A 27558-nucleotide genomic window follows, 5' to 3' on the forward strand; every position below is an offset into this window, starting at 1 on the left:
AGGATTCACCAGAGACAGAGTGGGGAGGAGAACAGGCAGTTTGACTGAAATACACTGCTGAGGGGAATAGCACAAGACAGGAGAGGTCTGCTGCTCCATGTGGGTAGCTCCCTGGCTGATTGGGGATCGAACTTATGCTTCAGAGGCTGTGGACAGCTTCAGAGCGCTGTGCTTAACCCCTGGCGCCACCAGGGAGGCCCCTGTTCATTTTTTTATCCCTCACATTAACCTACTTATTATCCCCTTCTAGATATAAGTAAATTGAGGCACAGATTTAGAGAGTGTGTTCTGGTCAGTTGCTACTGAGTAGCAGGATTGGAGTCTAGTCCAAGAGGTATGGCATCTGAGCCCTCCACTGTTACCCACATTCTTTCATTCATTCATTCATTCATTTCTGTATGCCTAGCCCATTTTCACATATCTGAATGCCCTTCTGAAGTCTATTCTTGGGGGCTCATAGAAACCTCAAATTTAACATGTAAGCAAATGTCTGGTCTCTACACTCGAAACCATTCATTCTCTCATAAATCCATAAATGACACGGACATTTATTTATCCAAACCTGAACCAAAATTAAACAATTATAGTTAATAGAAAATGAGGGACAACACTGATATTGATACTTAAACCTATAGTTAGATCAGTGGATTATTACATGTATAAAACAACTCTGTATATGAATAGCATCTTCATTTCTTTTCCTCTATAATAAATGGCATGCATATTTTTAGGTTTAGTAAAATTTTAGGGTTTTCTTCCTTATATGACTAATATTGCCGTCATTACTGCAATTAAAAAAAAAAGGTATGCTTAAAAATATCCTGATTTGGCATGTACCAAAAGGAATTAGTTAGTACAGTTTTTAAAAGCCAGTTCTATTGTTTGACAGAACTTTTTAAAGCTTGCCATTGTGTTAGCAACGACCTATAAAAATAAACCTAAGCTAAGCAGTTATGATTGGAGAATGTTCCCCGTGAGCATTTGCTTAGAGATATATGTTACTTCCAAGGGCATATCTGTGTTGTTCTTGCTTAATATTTCATGTTCTTACCATAAATTTTGAATTTTTATTTTTCTAAATGAAACCCACTGTCACCTTCACTATAACTGTTAGGTATTTACTCATCAAAAGTAATTGATAATTTAGTTAGCTCTTTTGTTAACTAATCTGTGATTTTATTTTTGAAGCTGTATTTGAAAAACTGAGGTGGAAATGGTAGAGGTTTGCACTACAGGATTGTGATTAATTTAATTTTGCATTTTCCTTAAAATAGGATATCTTTATATTTCAAACAAGTATACACATCTAATTATGCATAAAATTAAATAATTTCACCTATAAACCAGATGGCAGAAGCTTTTACTCCATCTGTGGCTAGATCCAGGAATATCTGTGTGGTTTTTAAGACTATAAATGGATATAATAGTCAAAGTAATTTCTTTCCTTATTGAATTAACTCAGTGCAGATAAACTTTTATCTAAGCCATTAAACTTTGCTTGATTTATAATCCTCTGTTTCCTCTGTGCTAGAACTGGGTTGGATTCTAGGGATAATAGAAAGGCAATCCTTATTGCTCTTGTCTAGGACTTGGAGAACAGGTAGGAATACAAAGCTAATTTTTGTACAGTGTGAAAAAGACTCTGATGGAGTATAACCTCCTCCTCTGGAGTTGAGGTTCAGGAAGTTTTACCTTAGTTATGACTTTGTGAACAAAGAGGTTTGTCCTATTATCTGTAGTATTTAAATTCCTTTTTCTTAGTGATTGTTCATATTCTCATTGATTCAGTAGATAAAAAAGAAGCCATTGGAAAGAAAAGGGAACAGATGTCAAAGAATTGACATCCAAAAAAGGAAACGACTGTCAGAGAATAAACCCAGTGCCAGCATATTACATCAGGAGTGGACTTTGTATCCCTCACCTACAGAAGGGATTGTTTTGCTCTGCATTTGACTTTTGATTTTAGCCAATCTTGCCGTCACGAGTTGACATAGGTTTGGCAGAGTTTACACTGCTGCTTAATGCATCAAAGGGGAATGCTGCCTCACTGTAGGATCTTGTCTGTATGCCAAGCTTTTTTCAGGAATCTAGCAGCTTTCAAAGGGGTGTTATCCTGATTCGTTAGATGTAGAAGCTCAACAGGTATTGGGACTTTTAAAGTCATACAGCTAAAACGTAATGCTATTGGAGCTTGAGATTCCAAACTCCAAGTTCTTTCAACTACATCTGGCTGTAAATGAGCTTATAAAGTTTTACTTGGTTAAGCATAGAAATGGCATCCCTTCCTCTGCTGATTGTAGTTTAATACTAGGCGTCTTGCTTCTGCCAGCTTGTGAATTATCTTCATATGTCATTCTTAGACCTCTTTTCCTGAAATCTTCAGGCTTAAGCTGGGCTTAGTACTCACTGAAGGCAAAGACATGCAGAATCCAGCAGCAGGCTGGACTTACAAGACAGGTCCTGATTGAATGAGTATACCCAGCTCACAATGAATCGACATTTCAAAGACAAAGTTAAACCAAACTACAGAATGGTGGTTGATTTCTAGGTATCTTGGCATTCTCTGCTAATATTTTTAGCATAGCACATCTTAATTATGAAGCTCCTTGGCAGTAGTTTGAGTCTGTTGATAAATACGTTGCTAATGAAGCAAAAATTTTCATCCTGCTTTGGCCAATTTGTTTCTTACATTAAATGACTACAGACTTTACTTATCAACCCCATGCATCTCCCTACAAACTCTGGGTAAGGAAAAGATCATTTGAGGGGTCCTAGGTGTATTCTATCAAATGAATATGCATGCTGGTGTATTGTCACATATTCGTGAGATATGTTGCATTTCATTATAAAGAGCAGAATAAGCAACCAAACAGGTAGCTTTTTTTTTTTTTTTTTTTTGATCAAAGATGTTTCAGGAACAATAAATACTGACTACTTTCTCAAAAGCGCAATAGGTAGTAACCAAAAGGTAGAATATGGGGATAGAAGCCAAGAAATGACTTTTGTTCTTCACTCTGTCTTATCTTGAGACCTTGGACATCCATTCCCAAGAGATAAAAACCTGACTGTGACATGCAAATCTAGAAGGCTGCTAGATCTCACTTTTCCTCTTTATTGGACATTTGGTGTGGATTACATGTATTTATAACACACCTGCACTTTATTAGAAATTCACGTCAATAAATTGCTCAACCCAACCAAAAGTGGTTTCATTTATGTTGCACTTTTAGTATTAGAAAGTGTGAAAATTAAAATAAAAACAAAACACAACAAGATTGTCATTATGCATATTTTACACATAGGCCAAATGTAGCTAGCTTTAGTGATAAATGTGTTCTAAAATGAACCTGACCATTATATAATATCATGTCCTTCAAAGAACTTGAAGAAGACTTACATTAGTAAATTATTGTTAAATGAAAACTCAGAAGCCTGCATCTATTTTCCCCCCAATATGTGAATTGTTATCTTTAGTTGTTTGCTTTAATGCAGTATTTTGAAAAGTTTTAACATAAAAACTTGGAAAAATAATGCATTTAAAATAATGCATAACGTGACTTTGGAACAGAATCTTATCCCTTATAGATTTTGGCCACTGTTTTTATAGAGCTTTGAACAAGTACTGTGAAAAAGTTTGGCAGCTGAAGAATACAATGTTATCCCTTTTTTTAGAACAGTGTTATAATAGATTTACAGGGAGAGTTCCATTTGCCAGGGCAAAGCTTGTTAGAACTCTATTTTGAGTTACAGTTTAGAAGCTAAATGTACCCAGTTGATTTGCTCAATCACAAAATTATTTCTGCACATCTTTATTTTTGTATTAAATTGGTACCTTTAGGAGAAACAAGAATCTAGAAGAAAACATTCTACCTTGACTAAATTTTTGGTTAATCTAAGTGTGCTTGGTCATAAGAGCAGGGCATGTGTAGCATAGGTGTGAGGAGACCAGCCCCCCTGGGTGTTGAACCCTGGGCATCTGTGAGGGAAGATGAAATATTTTCCAGCCATTTTGCTGTCATTTTCATCAATTCTAAGGTCCTCATTTTTTCACACTAACATTTCTAAAATATTAATACATTTCATTAACAACTTAGCATTGTGTCATGTTCCATTGGAAGCATTGGTGCCTTTAAAATTTTTTGGGATTTTAGAATCAATGAACACTCTTACACTTAGTGATCAAGTATGAGAAAGTCAAATATTTTAGTTTTTATTTGAATATTTCCTAGGTATCAAGTTCTCGCTGAGTAAAAGGCTAAAAAAGATTAGTAAGTAGAATAGTGTTCTTAAGAAGAGGGAAGGTGAAGAAAACCCTGTGCAAACCTTTAATTTGGAGTTTCATGTTTCCTGGAATAAAAATAACACCCAAGTGTGTGAAGCACAAGTGATTTTGGAAGCAACCCTTTATTAGGATCTTAGCATCATTATGATTAAGATGGCAAGGGTGGGAATTCACCAGGCACAGGAAGTTGGTTTCCAAGTTGACTCTGCCATTTCTAGTAGTGTGATCTTGAAAAGGACTTTTGAGCCTCATTTCTCTCATACATAGACTTTTGTTAAGGCCACTGAAATCTTAGTTGTTTAAAAAAGTATAAGAAATGAAAGTTATTTTTATTATCATCTTTATCAAGATTGTTACAATTTTTTTTGATTGTGCAACATTACATTCCTCCTTGGAGAACATTAATCATGGATGTTTGGGTATGTACTTACAAGGAGGAGATGTATGAAAATGACACTAATTTAAATTTGCCTGAAGTATACACAAGAGGAATATCTTCATATCCCCTTCAGGGATTCTGGCTCCATAGAAGCAGCAGGAGGCGGCTGACAGGGACTCCACAATTTATGGTCATATATAAATGGATAGGGTTGGTTAACTCATGTGCATTTTTTAAAAGAAATGTTGCATGGAATCTGCCATTTGATATATATTGACTTTTGTTAATCAAATGATAAGCAACCAGCATTACATAAACATTTGCATAGCTTTTGGTGCTTCAGAGGCATTTGCTAAAATAATTTTCCTCAGTCTCCTACCCACTATTCTATCCTTCTAACCAGTTAAGTCCCTAATTCGACTTTCAGATTTCAGTTCAAATGCCTTAGGATCACTTTCTGTAGTTCCACACATACCTCGTACCACCGTTTGCAAATTTGTATTTGTGTTTTTGATTATATCATTTTCCCACTGGATTCCCTGATGGCAGGGAGCAGATCTGATTCTTCTTTCTCCCAAGACCTGAGACTTAAGACAGTTCCTTCAATGCTTTTGAGCTAAATAAATATTTAATAAGGTATTTTCATTGTATAATATCACCTATCTATGAAAGTAAAATAGAGTCTTGAGGTCTAGTATTGTGAGATTTTCCACCATACAGATCTAGACTGAAACATTTATTGAGCATCTATTTTGCATAAAATGCTCTATTTGATATTGAATGAGTTACAAAGAAAGGAACTGGCAGTCTAGGAGCAAAGGCAAGGCTAGGACCTGTATTTCAGTCATTTCTTTATCCAGGCATCTGTCATTTAACTTGAATTTTCATGTCCTACATCAAAGAAAATATTTTATTTCTCACACATGTTCTTATAGAAAACAGCCACTTGGGGACTCACTGCAAATTTCCCTTGCTTTAAGTATGGCTAGAGATAAAACAGCTGTGCCAAACAGGATAACAGTTGCTGAAGGAATTTCTTGGGCAGTAAAATTCTTTGTAAGTTTAGCCTAGGGTTCACTTTTCTTCTCCGCTCTAATTTTTGTTTCTGTCACTATCATACCACTCTACGTACGTATGTAGTATTGGGTTGTGTGTGTGTGTGTGTATGTGTGTGTGTGTGTATGAGAGAGTGTGTGAGTGAGAGAGAAAAGAAAGGGGAAGGTTTAATGAGTTATACCTGTTAAAATGGATTAAAATTTTTAAAATTTTATTCATTATTTGGAGAAATGAGAGCATCCCTGCCCTTCATAAAGACTATTTCTGTAGTGTACATGTAGAAGAGAAAAGCCATAGTCAGGAATCTAGTCCATGTGGATATCATGAAACTCTTCCACAAAGATCATCTTCATGATCCTCAGCTAAACTACAGAGGCAAGTTGAAGTATATTATAGTCTTTACCATGGGAATGAGATTTGTTCATTTCATTTGCTATATCCCCTACTTTCGTCCTCTACAGTTTGAAAAGTATTGAAAATTCTTTTACCTGGACACTTCAAACATCTACATTTCTCTTTTTGTCAAGGATAAGAGTCAAAAATATGTATTATCTGATAATTGTCCCTTGTTATTATTTGATAAATTAAAAAGTTTTTGTCCCTCTCCTCCCGGCTCATGATTGATATTTAATAAATCAACAAAATATTTAGTGCTCTAGATGCTTTCTTTAGTTAAAAATAATGTGGAAATTATTATTTTTTAACTAAAGAAATTTTTTCTGAACATTTTAAAACCCTGTTTTCAAGTTTCTCCTCCAATGGCTTTTGATTATTTGCCCAAATGATATGAACTCAAAAAATTTGCTGCATCATTTGGAAATGGTCTGGCTAGGGCCGGGACTCTATATCAGGACTGGGGACCAGGTAGCATTTTGCGCTGACAGCAGATTGGACTCTTGACTCTTAAGAGTCCTGTATCTTTCCCACTCTGAAAAACTCTCAGAGAGAGAGTTTCAGATATGTTTGGATAAAATGTATAGCTTCTGCCAGTGTCTATTCTGAAAAGGGAAATGGTAATTTGATTTCTCTGCTACATTTATTTGTAGAATCCATTTTATAATTCTATAATCACATCAAGATTTTAGAAGATTTTCAGTGGTCTTGTACACCATCCTCTGGACAATAATACATTATTATTTGATGGGATCATTTATAAGTAGTGTCCATTTGGTCAAGGACTGTTTATGCTCCTTATTCAAACAAGGATTTTACTGGACAAGTATTTGTTCACATTTGCCAGATGTGGCTGTTGGTGCTTGTAATATGTCAGTGAACAAAACAAACTGCCCTGTGGAGCATGTATTTTAATGGAAAGAGGCAATACAGTGACCCTTGTAACAAGAGAATCATCTGCTGTACAGAGAAAGAACAGTGAGAGCAGGTAGGAGAGGACTGCCCAGAGGAGGGCTGGATTGCAGGTTTCTGATTAAATCATGCAGTCTTGTCCACCTGATTGAGAAGGTGTCATTTAAATAAAGACTTGACTTGAAAAATGTTTTGATGGTCTTTTTCTGACGGTAAGAAGATGTGAGACCAGTGGAGGGAAGACTTTAGCTAACTTGTAATTCTGCCAGAGAGACAGAGGGAGTTTGCCTCTAGGCATATTACTTCTCTTTCATCTCTTTAAAGTATTTTACAACTTTCCTTTGAGGTACAGAAAACTGCCAATTATTTTGTTATGGAAAAAAACAAACTTGATTCCTAGGGTTTTTTAAAGGCTACAATATATTAATCATCTATGGTACTTTCTGTATTCTTGTAGCAATTAAATATGTCTTCTGCAAGTGGTCTATAGTCAGACAAAAAATAACCTATAATAGGTTAGAGTTTAAAAGATGCATGGGAAAATGTCTTTCAACTATAAAATTCCTGAAGATTCTCATTCCTTGAGATCGGTGTGTCCAATATCTGTTCCAGAGAGAAAAATGATGCTGATCTTTGCAAATATACCCATAACTTGAAAGATTGCATCAACATAACCAACCAAAGAGACCTTTTTAATTTTTTGATTTAATCATATGGTCCATTTATAATTCAGTCCTGAATAGCACTGCTACTCAGGAAAACTGACATTATGGTGCTGTTTTAACTGCACTGATATATTTATTTTTTTCTTTTGGAACTTTGGATGGCCTCTCACCAGAAGCAACCCTTTTATAGATTTCAGGAGAGGCCTGATTTGCCCACCTTACCAAATAACCATCCTGGTATCAGGAACCTGGACAGAAAGGTCACAGCTATGTTTGCTTTAAGATGCCTTTGGTCATTCCTAGAGAGAAATGTCTTAATGTGGTTATTTGTACATCTTTAGGGATGGACTTAGCACTTTAGGATTTATTGTGCCCAGTCCTGACCTGTGATGAAGGAACTAGGACACAACCTCTAGTCCAAATATGATTTCTGTGATATTGAATATGCCTCTCTTCATTATTTTTATTTGCACTTCTTTCAGACTTTAGTTTTTTTTGCTTCTCCCCCACCCCTTCTTTTTTTGCTATTACTCAACAATATTGAGAATTAAGTATGTAATTTAGATGGATCATTGGTGAACCTGAAGCTTACAAAATGTTGCTAAGGAGTGAAGACTTTCAGTTAGATGTTTAATTTAAAAATTAGAAGTAATACTCAAACATATTCTGATTTTATTTTATAAGAGCTTTAAGTTGAATAAAATATAGGTGATGATGAAACAAGCAGAAATTCTAAAATTCCCTCATGGCAATTGTAAAACATGATAGAATTCACTAATTTGTAAGTAGGTTCCAAACCTAAACCAGATGTATCATTTTCCCAGAGACTTTCTTTGAGTTCAGTGACTGGCGAAATCTCTCAACTGCTGTCAGAATTGTTACCTTATAATAACAAGTGATTCAAGTGATTTGAAGAGGCAGAGGACAGAGAGATAGAGAGAGTTTGATTTTGAAGGCTCTCTGCAAAAACCCTCTAATCTTCCTCTTTATCTGCCTTCATCTCAGCTGACCAAGGCTGGTTGCCTACAGCCACCCATATGCCCCCGACTTTTCTGTTGCATTAGGTTGCCCTCTGATTGAAATTGTCCCTCTGTCATTCAGTGGATGGTAATTCCTCATCACTGCCCTCTTTTCCTTGAATAAGATTTTGTTGACACCAATCACAAGTGATTCTTCTTGTGCCTTTTTCTTTAGTGTCATTGTCTGTGGCCCTGGGCCTACGAGGGCATATTTGTCTGGACACACAATAGGTGTATTTGTTTGTTTAAAAACAGTTGCCTGCCCACTCAGATAATGTGCTGTATGAGCCACAACAGTAAATAGGTTATTAACCTGGGCTTTGTGGGTCTTAGAATTTAAAATGAGGCTGAAATGTGAAGTCATGATGCAAGTGTGGGATTGGGGCTTAAGGGGGTGGAGCACACAAGATAAGACTGGACAGCTGTGCTGTCTAAGCCCTCCCTGAGGGAGGAAAGAGACCAGCTCCCAATTTAGACTAGGTGTCTGAGAAGTCAGGAGGGGAGCAGGAAACCTCTGCCATTGAAGGCAGAGGCAGGAGTAAGGAAAATACTGGGCAGAAGCAGGTAAATTAGCGGTGGGGAGAAAGTCAAGATAATTCTTAGCTTTGGTTTTCTATTTTCTGTATGAACAAGGAGGCACAATTATCTGCTTACAAAGGTGGAAGGAAAGTTTATTGGGAGCTATAGAATAACTCCTGTAGAGAAAGAGAGAGAGAGATGACAAGAGATGCTTAATGGCAACCAGGGAGTGCTGAGGACTTGGTGTAAGGCACAGGACATGGACAAGAGCACCTTTCTCTGGACAGATACACTCTCCTGCAGAAAGGCTGCAGGAAGTGTCTGCATTTATAGCACAGGGGAGGTGGATAGCTGGTTAAACAGAAGAGATTCAAGCTACAGCTCTGCAATCTGTTGGACAAGTCACTTCCTATTGCTGATTTTCCATTCTATTCTGAACATTGGGATATAAATCCCAATCCCAGAACTTTTAGCATCTCAGCATCAAGTTGAGATTATATGAAAGCATTTAAACTACAAATCATATAGATATAGTTACTGTTTTACGTATATTATGTTTGAAACAGTATATTTTTCAGGGTTTTTTTTTTAAATTAACTCATTTATTTAGAAGCTATTATGCTTATCTCTATAATGTTTCACCATTTTTTAAATTGAAGTATGATTGACATAACATTTTCAGGTGTACAATAATACGGATTTGATATTTGTATATATTGCAAAGTGATCACCATTATTAAGTCTAGTCAGCATCTGTCCCCATACATAGTTATACAATACAGGATAATAAACTGTAGTCACATACTGTACATTATACTCCAATGACTTCAATGTATTATAGGTAGACGTTTGTACATTTTGACCTCCTTCACCATTTCAGTAAAATTTTTCAGGGTTTTGCACAAACCAAAAAAGATTATTTTATAAATGAAAGACATGTTCAAATCCAATGTAAACTGTAGATATAGTTATAAGAAGAATATATAGACTCTTGACAGCAATGCTGAAGAGCAAAAAATTGAAAATGATCTCTCAGTTGCCATCAACAGTTGAACTAGCAAGAGAATAGTTTTGCGGTAATATAAGCACAAAGTTTTAGGTTAGCAAGAGTCACCTGAAAACATTTTTAGAAAACAAATGCATTTTTAAGATTAATACAATAATTGAGTGTATATCAGACTCTTGTACAAGTTTCATGATTTATAAAAGACTTTGAGAAAATATTTTCATGCTATAATCGTTATTTTTTAAAGTCATGCGTACTAATGCTGCTATTTAGAAAACACAGGTCCACAAGTTACTGTCACCCCGTACCTTTCTGGTCTGGTAGGCTAACCGGATGTCATAGGTGGTAAAGTTAAAAATAGCAAACACAAACACTGCTTCTCAGCTCTCTTTCCTATGGAGGTATCTTCAGTAAGTGCAGTTGAGACATATACTCTTTTCATTTTAGCTACTGGGCATAATCTTCTGGGAATCTGTCTCTGTCTGTCTTCCCTGCATGCCTGAGTCTGAATGTTTGACATTGTTAAAGGGTAGTTGTTCTTCACAGCTTCTGGATTATCTTTCCACATACCATTGCCTTGCTCCTCCTCACATCCACCAATCAATCCAAATTACCAACTGACCTCTTCAGTTAGATCCCAAAATAAGGTGCCACAATGGCACTTCACATGTGAAACCATTGCTGATGGAGACACCCATTGACAGTGACTTATTGGGAAAAACAATTGATGTTTAATAAGATCCTTTATCATGCCAAAGGACCTTGTCACAGCTTGGCAGGTCTTCTTGCTTTAAGTCTTGGCATTTGATTTAGGACCCACCTGAGGGAAAAAGGTCTATCCCATTATCAGTAACTGTTTGGCTGAGGTATTTCCTCCAGGCACTTGTGGTGACAACTGTGGTTTCCCAGGATACTAATTACTTTCCTGGAGATGTCTAGTAAGGAAATAAAAGGAGAGGATAAGAGGAAGACATACTGAAAGTGGAAAATAAGTATTTTTTCAAAATCAGTAAACATGCATTAGAAGACAGAAAAGTAGGTGGTTAAGAAGTACAACTGTGCACACGTAAATCTTTACGTAAGCACTGGTGTTAAAAAATAAATATTTGGGGTAGTGGAGCGAATGTGAGAGCAAAGGAGAGATGGGACTATCATCAATATCTGGAATATAAGGCAGGACTAGCACTCCTGACTCAAGTGTTTCTGAAATCTCAGATTTGACCACTCTCACCTGCCCCTTCATCCACGTTGCCTGTGACCTGATGTTTGTTAATGGAAAACTACTTCCTGGCAGAGGGCTGCTGGGTGGCAAGGCCAAGCTCCACCTGGAGCTGCTGTGCTGCTTTGCACCTGGACTTCCAGTTTGGAGAACAGGTGGTGGAAGGGGCAGCAGGAGCCATAGCTTCCAGAGCCCCCTGGCTTCCCAGGTCTCTAAGGTTCCTGCTGCACTCAGGGATTGCTAGCCCAGCAAGACTTCAGTTTCCTTACATATACTTGGAAAAATTGGTGGAGGATTAGAAACTTTTAAAATGAGTTTTTCTGGGCTAGGTAATACATTTGATACATCCTGTCATTTCTATACAGTGCATGCTTGAAATAGCCTGTATTTTTATGTTGTTTAATCTCTGTGTTTTACCCAGAATACTTTTTTAACCAATATGAAAAGTTTCTTTCAGGAAAGGAGGGTTTTTAAATTTTGTGGTGGTAGCAGCTGATGTCAGTATCAGAGTTACTTAAAATGAATGTAGCTTAATTCTCTTGAATATTTTAGTACCAGCTGAGGAAATTGCAGACCTTGAATAACGTCATTTCACTCAATGTCAATTCATTATAATGTTGAGAAAAGAAATCCCAGTTGACATTGAGTAAATTCATGTTATTCCAAGACCTGGTTTTATTGTAAGTCAGTTTGCCTAAAGTCACAGTTTCCAAGAACCTACCCACAAAGTTAAGTGAGGAATTATGCTATAGCCTTGTTTTATTTTTTAGTTGCACAGTGCCACCTACTGGATCCACACTAAGCTCGCTCTCTGTCATCCATCACTTTTCTAAAGCAGAAATTATACAGCAAAATTTCTGTATTCAGACTATTTATTTTTCTAATGCCATATTAATAATACATAGACTATAAGCTGGATAAGATTTTCCATGTGGATTTCTTTCTTTGCATGTGCTTTGTTTTCTTGGCACATTTATTTTTAATTTTTTTTTTTTGAAATGCAATCTGTAAGTAGATTAACTTTGTCTTTTAAGCTAAAAAGAACTTTAAATTTTTTATATTCTGTTTAAAATTTTTACTGATTTTCCACTAGTTCACATCATTGTAATTTGGGGAATACAACTTAACACCCCACATATGAACATGCCTCGCTCTCCCTCCACCAAAGCTTTATGCCACGATCCTGTTACTTTCCCTCCCCTGTTCTCTTCTCCCTTACCCACCTCCATTCCTTCTGGAAACCCATATATTTTTTATAGAGTCTAAGAATTATTCTTGTTGTTTTACCAGTTGCTTTTCTTTGGTTATTTATGTTCTGCAAAATGAGCGAGATCATCCCGTAACTGCCTTTCATTTTTGACTTATTTCAACTCACATGCTCACCTCAAGACCCATCTTTGTTGGTCTAAAGAACCAACTCTGTTCCAAAAGTTACTAATTTAATTTTTTTCAGTAGTTGAGTAGTATTGCATTGGGTATATATTCCACAACAGTTTTTAAAAGATTTATTTATGTTTATGCAAGAACCAGGGTACAGGCCAGATGTGCAGGAGAGTGAGAGGATTCACCAGAGACAGAGGGGAGCAGAACAGGCAGTCTGAAGAAATACACAGCTGAGTGGAGCAGCTGGTGAGACAGGAGAGGTCTGCTTCACCCTGTGGGATTCTCGCTGGCAAGCCGGGATCGAACGCATGCTGCAGAGGCTGCAGACAGCTTCACAGTGTGGCACTCAACCGCCTGCACCACCAGGGAGGCCCTGTTCCACAATATTTTTGTCCAGTAATCTGTTGATGGACGTTTAGGTTGACTCACTGTCCTGGCTACTCTGAGCAATGCTGCCAGGCACACAAGGGTACAGGCATCTTGTCATGTTAGTATTTTCATATTCTTCAGGTAAATACCTACCTTCAGTTAAATACCAGCAGTGGTAAAGCTGGGTCATATGGTATTTCCTTTTTATTTTTTTAGGACCCTCCATGCCTTTTCCCATAGATGTTGCACCCAATAGCATTCCCTTCCACATGGGTGAGGGTTCCTCTTCCTCCACACCTTTGCCAACAATTATTGTTTCCAGCCTTTTTGATTTGGGTCATTCTCACAGGAGGGAGGTGAAGGCTCATCCTCTCATCTGTGACTTTGATTTGCATTTCCCTGATGATAAGTGCTATGGAGCATTTTTTCATGTTCCTGTAAGCCATCTGAATGTCTTCATTGAAGAGGTGTCTATTAAGGTCAAATTAAATAGGCATTTTATTAATGATGCTTTCCTGAGTATTCTCTGTACTCCTTCCTTGCTCTTTTAATGTTTGCTTGTTAGTGTGGGATCTTTCTGTCTGACTGAACACACAATGACCCTGCACCTACTCTGTCTTATTCTTTTGCTTTTTCCATTTAAGAGAACGGAAAGGAAAGAAGAGGCTGCAATATAGCAGAGACCAAATGATTAAAGTACATTTATAAGCAAAATTACAAAATCTGGAACTATTCCTGAAGGAAATTTGATATAATGTTCCTGGTAAGGTGGCGGAATCAACTTAGAGAACTTTTTGAAAAGTGAACTTTTTCACACAAGCTTTATACACTGAAGTTGAACTCAAGAAAAGTGAGATTAGCCATTTATGAGCTCATACTCCCTACTGTAGAGTAGATATGAGGGCATCTGGAGCAAAGCAAAGTCTCTGATGGTTTTCAGTGTAGCCTGCCAGATGAAACAGAACAGCGTAATTTAGAAACCCTTGTCCTGTTTCCCAAACAGAAAAAGTAAACAGTTAAAAAGCTTTTAACATTCTTTCCTGTCACCTCAATTGTCTGAATACCTTATTTATCTAGCTGTCATCCAGATTCCAAAAGCATGAAAGTAGAAAAAAATTTAAGTGTATTTAACAGCCAAGATATAGTAATTACTTGTTTCCACTTTATTACTAGACATTCATTTTCAGTTTGGCAAGTTTGAATCTGTCTTGACTGGAATGCTTAGGTGTAAGTTGCTGACAAGTTCATTGTCATTTTAGACTGAGCCTGCCTTTGAGTAGATCATATCAATAAAAATAAGGTTCTTTGCCCTCCATTGCTTTGGCCTTGATCAGCAGATAACTGTATCATATTTTATTTTCAAAGTCTCTCAGGCAATTGATTGTAACCTTTGATCTCCTTGAAGATAAAAGATTGAGAAACATAAATATGACTGAGTAAATGCAAACTCAAGACTTTTTTCTTATTTGACTCTTAAGAACATCCCCCGATACCAGAGAAAGCTGCAGAACAGGACAGTGACCAAAGGCATGATTGATACATTAGATTTTTGATCCAGGAAAACCTGTGTTACTGTACATTTTTACTTTCAGTTCTTACTCTAGTTTTTCATTCTTTGTCCTAAGGATCTCTGTAGTTCCTCACCTAGTTGATCCTCTCAGACTATTCCATATTACTGGAGAGAGGTGACAAACATTTGTCCCTTTGTGCTTTGCAAATAAAAAGTTGTATGCAGAAATGTATAGATGTCAACATTTGAATATGTATATTTGTATTTAAATCAAATTCTCAGAGTGCTTTAAAAATCTACGGTGCCTTTTTTCTGGTAAGCTTTTGATTATATGAAAATCTCCTAAGATAGATTCCTGATCTTATATAATTTTGGCAATAATAATTTAGAGCAACCTGTAAGGTACCTTAAATATTCATATAAATAAGTACCATTAGAAATTGAAACCTGTGTAAGCCTTATTAATCTGTAATCCTGTTATTAAACCCTGTTATCACCTCTCAGGGTGAGTGATTTTGAGAGAGGAAAGGTTGTTCTCTATCTACTCTTACAGTTACTTGTTATCCAGTAATTTTGTGCCAGGCACAGTGTCCATCTTGCTTAAGTACTACTCATGAAGCCCTTGTCACAGCCCTACCATCAGTCAGCGGACCTGTGCCTGTCCTAGGGGGCAGAGGAAACCAAAAAGAGAAAATCCTACCCGTCTTCTGACTTTCTTGAAGCAGGAGGTGGGGGTGAAGGCAATGGGGAGTCAGTTGAGGTGGATTCTGAAATTTTTTTATCCTTTCCCTGAGACTTTCCTGTTTTACACTTAATAACACCCCCCACCCCATGCTCTTAGAACACAACAATGAATTCATTTTCACTTGCAACATCCGGGCAGGACAAATAGTAACTCTCAGCTTTCTGAGATGAGCAGAAAATGGCCTTGTCACCTTAACTCAGTGCTTTATTCTGCCAGCTCTTTGGGTCTCCATGGAAAAGCAGCCTGCTTTATTTATGAATTTATCTTTAAAGAAAAACTTGGTGGATGTGCCAAGCCAGCCTTGTAATTACTGGGTTTTTCTAGAAATGTTATCTTTAAGGAGATTCACAGGAATAATAAGAATCTTTGTGGTTTTATTTTGAAAGCCAGAAAAATTGAGAAACAGGCAGACTTACAGTGCTAAAGCTTTTCCATTTTCAAGCTGTGAAAGATGTGTTTGTGCACATGTGTGTGAGGAAGAAACCATTACGTATTTATTTTTTCAGTTCTGGCAAAGAACGAGTAGCTACATTAAGAGTACTTTGTGAAACATTTTGTCATCAGAAAAGACACAATCTTCCCTCTTGCCTAAATAAGTGAATGTTATTACATGTTTCTTAAGAGAGTTGCATTTTTGAAGAAACATTTTATGTGCTTTAATGGAGCTGTCTAAATAGGAGACTGCTATGAAAACTAGGAATGTTAAAATCAGACCTGATTTACTTCTTATCTATAGTTTGTGAGCTCACTTAGCAAACTATGTGATGCAAGATGTTCAGGACATTTTTAGTATAAACTTTATTAGGTATTAGTACCATTTTTATATTTTCTCTCCTCTCTCTACATACATTTCAGTAAATGTCCAGCACACATATACGTAAATATGCATATATGCTTATAAGTGATATATAATAAAATTGATTTTCATTTGGGTATTGCCTTGAATTCACAAAGTGTCAAGTGAAGTACCTAGAGTTCCTTAGTGAGTGCCATTAGACTACTTTTCAGGCTACAGTTATTGCATAGGATTTCTGAAATATCTGGAAACCCTTTACCCACCTATGTCTTTATTTGCTTTTATAGACTCCCCTTTACTTGGTAAATCATGGAGAGACTGGACCCGTCAGATGCAACAGGTGCAAAGCCTACATGTGCCCATTTATGCAATTTATTGAAGGAGGAAGGAGGTATCAGTGTGGATTTTGCAACTGTGTGAATGACGGTAAGTGGAGCCATAAGGTGCTCTTTGCAAAAGCTCTTTATTGAATGAGATAGACGTCTTAGATTTGGGGCAAAAGTTCATGTTAAACCTGTATGTGTGTATATAGACATACACATATATGTATGTAAAAGCTATCAGTTATACCTGAGCTTTTCCTAAATACTGATGAGCTCACATTCAAGAATAATTCAAAGGAATGACAAAAGAGGAAACATCCCTCAGCTTTATCATCTATAAACATAGAAGGTAAAATTGCATTTCCCTCCACCTTAGTGGAAGAAGATTCAGGAAAAAAATACCTACTTTTAGTTGTTCTTTTATAAAGAACATGCCAATGTCCATGTGGGTCCCTATACTTATGTGAGCCTAAGAACACCTGAATGTCCCAAAAGGAGCATGTTCTTGGTGCTTTCCGTGCAGGGAAGTTATAAAGAAGAAACCTTTTTCTATCTTAACTATGTTTATAGATGATAAAGTGGAGAGAGATTTCTTTTGTCATTCCTCCAAGTTTTTCTTGAATGCGAATTCATCAGTATTTAGGAAGAACTCAGGTATAATCATAGACTATAACATGTATGTAGATTTTTTTTTCACTTCTGAAGTGAATATTGTATTGATTAGGAAGAAAAAATAGTATGTTGGGCTTAACCAGAGTCACAATATGTTTTATATGGTATCTGCATAATATATATTTTCAGTTTCATTCCAGTAAGAATTCACTGATGTTGGGGGAAAAAACTGCAGACTTAGACTTACTGAAAGTGCTTACATTTATTATATTTACAACATGTCTGTATTTTTAATTCTTTGGTGTCCAAGAAAGCCCATACCAGGCTGAGAAAGTTCCCACTCTATTTATATTGCTAAAACTTTCTGAGAGCCATGTGATGTTTATTAGAGCATGAGTTTTCTACATTTTCCCTCCATTTTATCTCTGTAGGCATGCTTCCCTGCAGGGCTTTAGATCAGAGGAACAGCTAGCACACTCTGCCTGGGAGCCAGGTCTTGCATGGCAGCTGGCTGCTCCCTCATGACGAGTGAGCTCAGGCACAGCTCTCTGCCAGCATCACTGCATTTATAGCGTCTCAGCCCCGTGTGTGATCTTTGGTGCGAGAGCTCTCCTTGCCTCCTTGCTTCTCCACCCCCTTTCACAGGCTACGGCTTTGCCCAATCTAGAGTGTCAGAGACTGGCATTCCAGGCTTTCTCACAAAGACCTTTGGTCTGTTCTTAAAACGCCTTGCTATGGAATGGAATCATTGCTTTCCAGCCTCATCTTGGGATATGTCTCTCCTTGCTCCAGTGGTCACATCTCTTCAGCACAAACTGCATGTCAAGTGAGAACAGATTCTGTTGGCCCTCCACCCTTAATTCTCTAAGGAAGATCTTTTCCCATCTCTCACCCTGGATGAAATCTATAATTCAGACCTCTCTATCTTGGGACCTAGATCTCAGGGACCCTATGACAAGTCAGTTTCCTGTGCCTTAGTTTTGGTGGGGATGGAAATCACGGGAAGTCAGAGGCCTCTCATAAAGGATTTGGATGCAGCTCCCCACCAAGGTCATCTACCCCTCGGTGTTCCCAGGCAAGCCCTCAACTTACTTAGGAAAGGATCAGGGATGTGGCACTAAGAACACCCAGGGGCTTCAAATTGGTGTTACTTCCTGGTCTCATACCCAAAATGTCAGCTCAGAGCCAAACACACCCAGCTACTTCCTGTTCTAGAACCACCCCTTAGAGTTCTTATATCTCCACAAAATACATTCTTTCCCTGGGTACCATTCCAGGAGATCACTAGGATCCTTTTCCAGTAGGGTTATTCATACTAGGATCAAACATTTGTCCCACAAGGGACACACACTCCTTCAACTTTATATTGACACCTTATTCTTCACTTGGGTTTAAAGAAGTCAGAGGTTTGCTGGGCTTAAAAAGAACCCAGCAGGGCTGGCCGCAGGATTCCCCTCCATTTCCCTTCAGAGTGTCTAGGGATTGCACAGTTGTGCAATTGTGATTCAGTTGTGAACTAACTGTGTGGATTACAACAGGACTGTTCTCTTAGGACGGACTTAAAGAAATCACTGAGGTTTGATTTTTCATTTTTTCTTTTATTTATTTATACAAGAACCGGGGTACAGGTCAGATGTGCGGGAGGGTGAGAGGATTCACCAGAGACAGAGCAGGGAACACAACAGGCAGAAGGACCAAAGTACACTGCTGAGGGGAGCAGCAGGCAAGACAGGAGAGGTTTGTGGCGCCATGTGGGACCCTTGCCGGCCAGCTGGGATCAAACCAGAGGGCCAGATGTGATTTCTGGTGTGACTTGCATTTCAGTTTATGAAACATGACAACTAATATTAAGTGCTAACAAATACCAAATTAATTAATAGAGGAGGGAACAGTTTCACCTATTACATGCAGATGTGTGAGTAAAAGCTACACAGTGTTAAGAACCTTGTATGCTGACAAGCAGAGGGTAGTCCATCTCAGTGAAGTGTAAGAAAGTAGCAGTTCAAGGCACAATTTAATCAGTTTAGTGGAGTCTGGGGAGGGGCTGGTTCACTCCCATAATCTCTTCAAGGCTCTGCATTGTTCAAATTCAGAGATTCTTCTGAACATGTGGATTTTATTTTATTATTTTTTAAAAGATTTATTTATGCATACAAGAGCTGGGGTACAGGCCAGAGATGCGGGGCGGGAAGGGGGGCATGAGAGGAACCACCAGAGACGGAGTAGGGAACAGAACAGGCAGATCGACTGAAATCCACTGCTGAGGGGAGCAGCGAGCAACTCAGGAGAGGTCTGCTGCGCCATGTGGGTAGCTCCCTGGCCGGTTGGGGATCGAACTCATGCTGCAGAGGCTGCAGTGCTTCTTAGTGCAGTGCTTAACCCCTTGAGCCACCAGGGAGGCCCCCACATGTGGATTTTATAAAACTTGTTTCATATGCTATGGTAAGAAAAGATATAGTAAGAAAAAATGAAAAATCAGGGCCTCCCCGGTTGCGCAGGTGTTTTAGCACCACACCGTGAAGCTGTTCGCAGTGTCTGCAGCACCGGTTCGATCCCGGCTGGCCGGCAAGGGTCCCACATGGCGCCACAAACCTCTCTTGTCTTGCCTGCTGCTCCCCTCAGCAGTGTACTTTGGTCCTTCTGCCTGTTGTGTTCCCTGCTCTGTCTCTGGTGAATCCTCTCACCCTCCCGCACATCTGACCTGTACCCCGGTTCTTGTATAAATAAATAAAAGAAAAAAATGAAAAATCAAACCTCAGTGATTTCTTTAAGTCCGTCCTAAGAGAACAGTCCTGTTGTAATCCACACAGTTAGTTCACAACTGAATCACAAAGAATACTGAGTTGTTGGCTTTATAACAAAAGGCATTACTTCTGTGACTTTCCACATGAAAATGTTGTTCTTTAGGAAATGTTTGATACTGGAGCATTGCTGGTTATTCTAAGTATCTCTGTTAGCAGTGGTTTAATAGCCAGCCCTTTTAATCTCAAGGCAGCAAGAGTTGGTTTTCACAGAGATACCAGCCCATATTTGTCCAAGTGTTCAGTATGTGACTCATGATTGTTCCTGTGCTGTTGGATGGTGGCCAGGTCTCTGCCTGAACTAACCTTCTTAGACATTTGAATCAAATTAAGATTCTCTCAGCTGAGATCTCAGTGGTGTCATCTTTCCCTAATACAGTAATCCTCTCTCCTCAAACCCAAACACAAAAAGATTGCCATGCAAGCTTCCCAGGACTAGAGGCATCTCTTAATTAAAGGATGGCACACATATTGTGGCTAGTAGTATAGTCAAAATAACCATTGTCTGTTTCTATTAAGTAATTTTAAAATCGTTAGAAAAGCCAGAATCCCTCCTAAAAGGTAACTAACAACTTAAAGACACCACTGCTTTCTTTTTTTTTTTTTTTAAGTTTTTTTTTCTAAACATTTATTTATTTATACAAGAACTGGGGTACAGGCCAGAGGCACGGGAGAGTGAGAGGATTCACCAGAGACAAAGCAGGGAGCAGAACAGGCAGACAACCGGAAACATTGCTGAGGGGAGCAGGGGGCAAGACAGGAGAGGTCTGCCACACCATGTGGGTATCTCCCTGGCTCGCCAGGAATTGAACCCACGCTGCAGAAGCTGCAGGCAGCTTTGCAGCGCTGCGCTCAACCCACTGCGCCATACTTTCATTTGTTTCTCTGTGATATTTCAAATCATAAATACCCCTTTTCATCAGTAACTTGTAGAGGGGCCTAGAGGATTTTTTCAGAAAATCCTCACACTTTCCTGGACATGCTTTTTAATAGTGGGCATTTAGAATATACTACATTGCAGCTTTAAAACACACTTTTTAAAATACTAACTCATTTTCTCCCATAATGAATTTTGAGCATTTATTAAATTCTTATAAATACAGAAGATTTCCTTTCTTATTTTTATTTCCATTAGTACCACCATTCTATTTCCAACATCTGGACCACATGGGAAGAAGACTGGACCACTATGAGAAACCAGAGCTATCACTGGGTTCTTATGAATTTGTTGCTACTTTGGATTACTGCAGGGTAAGTGTTTATACATTGATGTTAGGTTCAAGTGAATAACTTTCATAATGTAAAGAGCTGCCTTGATTCACAAACAAAGCATTTTGGTGGTGCCATTGAGATTTGGAAATGCCCGAGATACAAACCAGGTCTTCTAGTCATTAACCTAATTAAGATGCAAAACTATTCACTGCCGTGGTCATTTTATAAAACTAAAATGTGGAGCCCGAAATAGAAAGTAATTTAATTTTTCTGTCTCTACCAGATAGCATAGAACCTCTCTACCTCCAATCTCCAACTCAGGAATCTCTCCCAGACTAGCTCAGCTACATGGGTACCTTGATTTAAAAATTAATGTAAGGGCCTCCCCGGTGGCGCAGCGGTTGAGCGCTGGGTTGCAAAGCTGCCTGCAGCCTCTGCGGTGCCGGTTCGATCCCCGGCTGCTCCCCGGCCACCGGAGGAGGGTCCCACATGGCGCGCAGACCTCTCCTGTCGCCCGCTGCTCCCCTTAGCAGTGTACTTCGGTCCTGCCTGCTCTGCTCCCCACTCTGGCTCTGGTGAATTCTTTCACCCTCCCACGCTTCTGACTGTACCCAGTGCATGTATAAACAAACAAACAAACAAATAAAACATGCCTCTATTAAAAAAAATTTTAAAAAAATTTAAAAAAAATAAAAATTAATGTAAAAAGTTTAGCTTTCCTTGTAAGATCATGAACTGTTAGATCCCAAACCACTTCCTCACCTATTTATTCAATATACAGAATCCTCATCTTTTACTCTGAATTGCAAACTCCTTTTACATGTCTAGGATTCTTTCCACCCTCCTGTTATGGCTATCCATATCCCACCTGGCAAGCTCCTTATTTCCTCACACCTGGCTGAAGTGTATGTGCATGCATAATGCATGCACATAGAGTAAGAACACAGATTCTTCTGATTTCATCTTGCTAATGATTTACTGAATTTTCTCAGTTATTTTTGTTATTTTCATGGAAATTGGTCCACATATCTATTTTAGTAGTTATCTTGAGGAAATTTGAATCTTCTTACATGTTTCCTTCTTCATAGAAAAATAGACGTGCCCAAGTCATTGTTCTGACACCTTCCACTGATTCTGGCACAGAGTAGGCAGCTGATGAAACATATATTTCCCTTCTCCAGTGTCATAGTGCAGAGTCATCATTGTGCATACCTTATAGGACTTTAAAGTTCTTGAATGATTTAGAAATACCTTCTTGGGCATGAGATCTTGACTGACAACCAGCAGTGATTCTGACTTATTTCCTTGCTTCCCCTTCCAAAAATGAATGCCCAGTTTCCAGGAAACAGCCTCTGGTGCACCAATTTTTTTCATAAATGTTTTGCAGTCTGTGAACAAAGAATGTTTCTTTAAACTAAAGTTTATTTAATTGATTGCATTTAATTTTTTTCAATTAACATAACTTTTGCATTTATTTTTAGCATTTTACAAGATTTCTTCACTGTTTTACATAGGATTAGTTATTAAAGACAACTTAATTCTTTATTAGTTTAAAATGCTATACGATTTGAACATGTTCTGGGAAATGTAAGAACACATTTGGTACAAATGTGTTATTTCAAGCAAAAAGCATGTCCTGCAGTACTGATAGCCAAGACAGTTGATTTGTTCTTTACTGCTACTGACTGAAGGGGAGTGATTTGGCAGACTATAAACATTTGAAGTTCTAATTAAATGTAATAAAGCCATTATAACTAGTGATGGAAAATCTATTCACTGATCTTTGCAACTGTCATATAAATCTAACCAGGCTCTGAGTTACCATGTCTCTGCCAAAAAGGTTACGCTATCTGGATTTTATGTTTTTTTTTAGCAGAAACTTGGGCAAAGAATCAAATCTATTTCTGGGAACAAAAGTCTTAGTATCTTCAAACTTTGTTATCTGGAAGTGTTCCAGATGTCTAATTGATGAGAAATCTCGCCTAGCAGGCAAGGAGCCAAATGAAAATTATACATTTTGAAGAACTTTGTAAACTTAATCTTCCTTTTATTATTCCAAATAGAATTCAACATAAAAGATGTTGTAAATATCTTCAAATTTAATTAAAATTTAAAATATAAATGAAGTATAATAATGAGTTGCCTTAAGGATTTGAATGATAGAAAAGAGCTTATTTAATGCCTACATGTGCTTTTTAAAAAGTACCCTGCCAACTACAGGAAAATTACAAAATCACATTTCCTTATTCATTTTTGTTTCTTTTAACACCAATTTTAGATGTTAAGTGGGCATTTCCTTAACATTTACTCTGTGAAGTTCTGTGCTAAGTGCATGGAGTCATTTATTTCTCACAGTGAAACCATCTGGTGAGTGCACCATTAAAAGGGGAAACTGAGGCTCATGGAGTTAAGGTACCAACCTTAGTCCCCACATGTAAAAAATGATGGAGCCAATCTCAAACCCAATCTGTACACCTAGGATTCCCGCTTCTCTGTCATACCACTGTGGATATGGAGGCAAATGCTTAGAAAATCACCATGGAGCTCCCTTGGAAAATCACCATGGAAAACTGTCACATAACAGTTTTCCACTTATCACTTTATAGAATATAGTGGCATATAAAGTGTACCTGAAGTGTAAAATCGCATCTCATCTAGGCTTTTCTTTTCCTAAATAAAAATTAGCTTCTCTACTTAATTTTAATTTACTTTGACACTTATTGGATACCTAGCATGTCCAAGGCACTTGGATATGTCCTGCCAGTGAACCTGAAATTAGCTAGATGATTGATGAACCTGATCTCAAGATACCTGCCATGTGTAGACCCGATAAGAAAAGTATATAGTTACCATACAAACTGATTATGATCGATGAGGTAAGAGTAGATTAATCAAAGTGCCATAAGAAAACAGATTAGCAATAACAGGATTTGGAGGGTCACAGAAAGATTTATATAGGAAGTGACATTTGAGCTGGTTAAACTGTGAGCAGAAAATGGACATATGGAAATGGAGGCTGGGGATCTAAATGTTGGGGAGAAGCAGGTCTCACAAAGGAACTTGCAGCTGACTCCACTTTCTTCAGGAGCTAGGCAACACTGTGGGTGAGTAATGTGGGCTGGTATGGGGACAAGATAATTGGAGACTAACTTCCCCTTTCCTCCAAAACATTTTCAAATTCAAACATTTTAAAAAGTACTCTGCCAAGGAAAACAATTTTCTGGCCAAATTCTTGGCCTAGGCTCACCAGATTTGACTTCTGGATAGGAAATACTTTGAAAATGGCAAGCACTTAAGTTAGTTGGAGGATTGTGTATTGGGAAATAAGGGGAAGTAAAGCTGGGAAACTGTTTGGATACACACAGTGTCCCTTTACTTTCCATTGGATCCAACATCCTACCTTTGATCTCTTAGAAAAAGTGAGTATTAGGGAGAGTCAGGCCATTGACAAATTTATTTTAATTCAGTAGTCCTTGAGGGCAATTAATGGTAAGATGGAGTTGTCTCCACTTCTCTGTCCACCCATCCACCCACATATTCATTAACTCAATCAACCTGCAGTTATAAGCACTTTTTGGCTTTTATTTATTTATTTATTTTTTGGTGCCTTGCTCCATGCATGGTTCCAGTGACCCAGTAAACTTCCTACAGTTGGAGTTGGTAGCAACATGATCTGTATTACATCTCAGACCGTCTATTCTGATGACCTATATTAAATGAGAGGAGAGAGATTAGAAGCGGGAAGGTAAGACAAGTTAATGCAGCAACCCAAGCAAAAGAAAATGAAGGTAGTCTAACAGCTCCTCAAAAAAAAAAAAAAAAAAAAATAGAATTGTCATCTGATTCAGCAATTCCATGTCTGAGCATATACTCAATACAATTGAAACTGTGCATTTAAACATGTTTAAGATGGTATTTTTTTTTAATAATAAATTTTATTTTTATATTCCCCATACAATTGCAACCCCCCATTCTGACCCCAATCCCTCCCCTCCCGCCCCCCACCCCCCAAAGAGTGCCTCTGGTTCATAGTTTTTTGTTGATTTTGATTTTCACTTTCTTATAGTTATTCATTTTCCTGCTCCTTTATTTAAGTTTTCTAGATTCCTGCTATGAGTGAGACCATCCGGTATTTTTCTTTTTCTTTCTGGCTTATTTCGCTGAGCATGACCCCTTCCAGCACCATCCATGTTGCTGCAAATTGCATGTGTTTATCTTTTTTGAATGCTGAGTAATATTCCATGGTCTATATGTACCACATCTTCTTGATCCCGTCAAAAGATGGTATATTTTTATTGTGTGTATTTTCCACAGTTATTCATAGCGTTTTGCACCATATTCATAGCAATATCCAAAAGGTGGAAACTACCCAAGTGCCTATTGACAGTTGAATGGATAAAATAAAAATTTTGACATACATGCGTGTGTAATGAAATCTCCTTAAAAAGGAGATTTTCCTTAAAAAGGAAAAGAAGTTATGACACAGGGATCAGTATCGAGGACATGATGCTAGGAGAAATAATCCAGTCATAAGAATGATAAATACTGTCTGATTCTACATTTATAAAGTACCCAGAGGAGTCAAATTCATGGAAACAAAATGTAGAAACAAAGAGTGGTTGCCAGGGACTGGAGGGGGACATTGTAAGTTTTTCTTTAATGGGTGAAGAGTTAAGTTCTTGTTAGTTGTCTAACAATGTGAATATACTTCATGCCCCCAAACCGTACATTTAAACATGTTTAAGGTGGTATATTTTATGTTATGTGTATTATTTGTGTGGGGATGGGAAGTCAAATGGACAATTCCAGGTACAGAGTGAGATGTCAAGCCCAGGTTATTGTAGAGGACCATGCTTTCTGGTACTTTCCTTAGAGAAAATACCAGTTTTGTGGGAGAAATGTATTAACTTCTAAAATTTTGAGTGTAAGGTGAGGGCAGTTGTGCTATAGCTAATTGGATGCTTGTCTGGAGCTCGGAAAAGAGACCAGGATGAAGGAGAATTTGAGAAGCCACCTCTGTAGAGGTGCTGGTTGAAACTGAGTAAGTGAATGAGATTTCCATGAGGGAGCAGGTGGGGAGAAGAAAGAAGAGGGTGACCTTTGGAGAAAGCTAAGAAAATAAAAAATGGAAGCAACAGTCAGAAACTGGGAGAGGAAATGATCCCACAGCACATTGGAAGCTGAAAAGAGGTGTTCCATGCCTAAGAGGGCAAAGAAATAAAGACATTTAGAAGAACTGGATTTTAGCAGTTTTAGTAAAGTGTCATGGAAAACCAAGTATTTGTAGTATTGTGATGGTTAAGCATGTCTGGAAAAGCAAAGTTGGATTGATGAGGGAGAGTCATCCACTGAAGAAGGCAATGAGGAAGCCATTAGAGTTTTCTAGGTGCAAAATAACAAGCTTCTGAAGGTTAAGAGTAGGGATGGAGTACAGTATGTGAAAGAAGCATTTTGTTTTTTCTTTTTTTTAAAATATTATTTCAAGTTTAATTTCTAAAGTTTTCTTAACTTTCTTATACTGTTGTTCATTTTTGGACAGTATTTGATTTCTTCTCTCAAGTGTAGTCCCTGTAGTTCTCCCACCACCATAGCACCTGTGACCCATCACTGAAGTCCCTGGCGCTCCTCCTACCCCTATTTTGAACCCTCTCCCTTCCCTTCCTCTGCTCTGTGCCTCAGCTCTGTGATCAGCTTCCAAATTGTCTTTTTTCCCCCCTGACACTTTGTTAGGTTTCTCTATATTCCACAGGCAAGTGAAACCCTCTGGTATTTATCATTTTTCTCCTGACTTGTTTTGCTTAGCATAATCCCTTCCAGCTCCATCCATGTTGCCATAAATGGCATGGGTTTATCTTTTTTGATTGCTGAGTAGTATTCCATTGTGTATATATCAACTTTGAAAGAATAAATTAGTGGAAAAGGAATAGTCAAATCTAATTCATGTTTTTCAGCCTTTGAGTTGGTGTGTTACAGAAAGAAGTGGAGGAGAATGTAATTTAGAAGAATAATGGAACTACATAGAAAAGCTACAGTGTACAACTCCCGTAGAAAAGAATAATCTACTAATAGGGAAAACATTTAGAGAGAACTCGTAATGGTAAATTTAGGAGAGAATGCAAGCATGGTAAAGGTACATTTGGGTTGGTGATATAATTAATTTAGTTTAATTAATGGAAATGATTGTTATTTTAATCCCAAATACATTAACTTAAATCTATGCAATGAGTAAAATTGGTCGGGATAAGGATGATTCACAATAAAAATTGCTAACATAGCAGTATTTTTCTTCCTTTTTTGTTGGTTTGATGTTGGATGTGGCAAGTGATGAAGTTTGTAGGTTGATGGTTTTTCTGTCCT

The 27558-nt window shown here is 37.9% G+C and overlaps 1 protein-coding gene across 2 annotated transcripts in view; it reads left to right on the forward strand.

The window, feature by feature from the left end:
- SEC24D (SEC24 homolog D, COPII coat complex component) overlaps nt 1-27558 on the forward strand; it is an 87826-nt gene that overhangs the window by 29629 nt on the left and 30639 nt on the right. For both annotated transcript variants that reach the window (XM_037509527.1, XM_037509529.2), the window contains exons 9-10: nt 16541-16679; nt 21125-21240. In XM_037509527.1, the coding sequence (XP_037365424.1) occupies nt 16541-16679; nt 21125-21240 (255 nt within the window). The remainder of the gene's footprint in view (nt 1-16540; nt 16680-21124; nt 21241-27558) is intronic.

Source organism: Talpa occidentalis, unplaced genomic scaffold (assembly GCF_014898055.3).
Source record: "Talpa occidentalis isolate TD23 unplaced genomic scaffold, MPIMG_talOcc4v2.1 talOcc4.13, whole genome shotgun sequence".
NCBI lineage: Eukaryota > Metazoa > Chordata > Mammalia > Eulipotyphla > Talpidae > Talpa > Talpa occidentalis.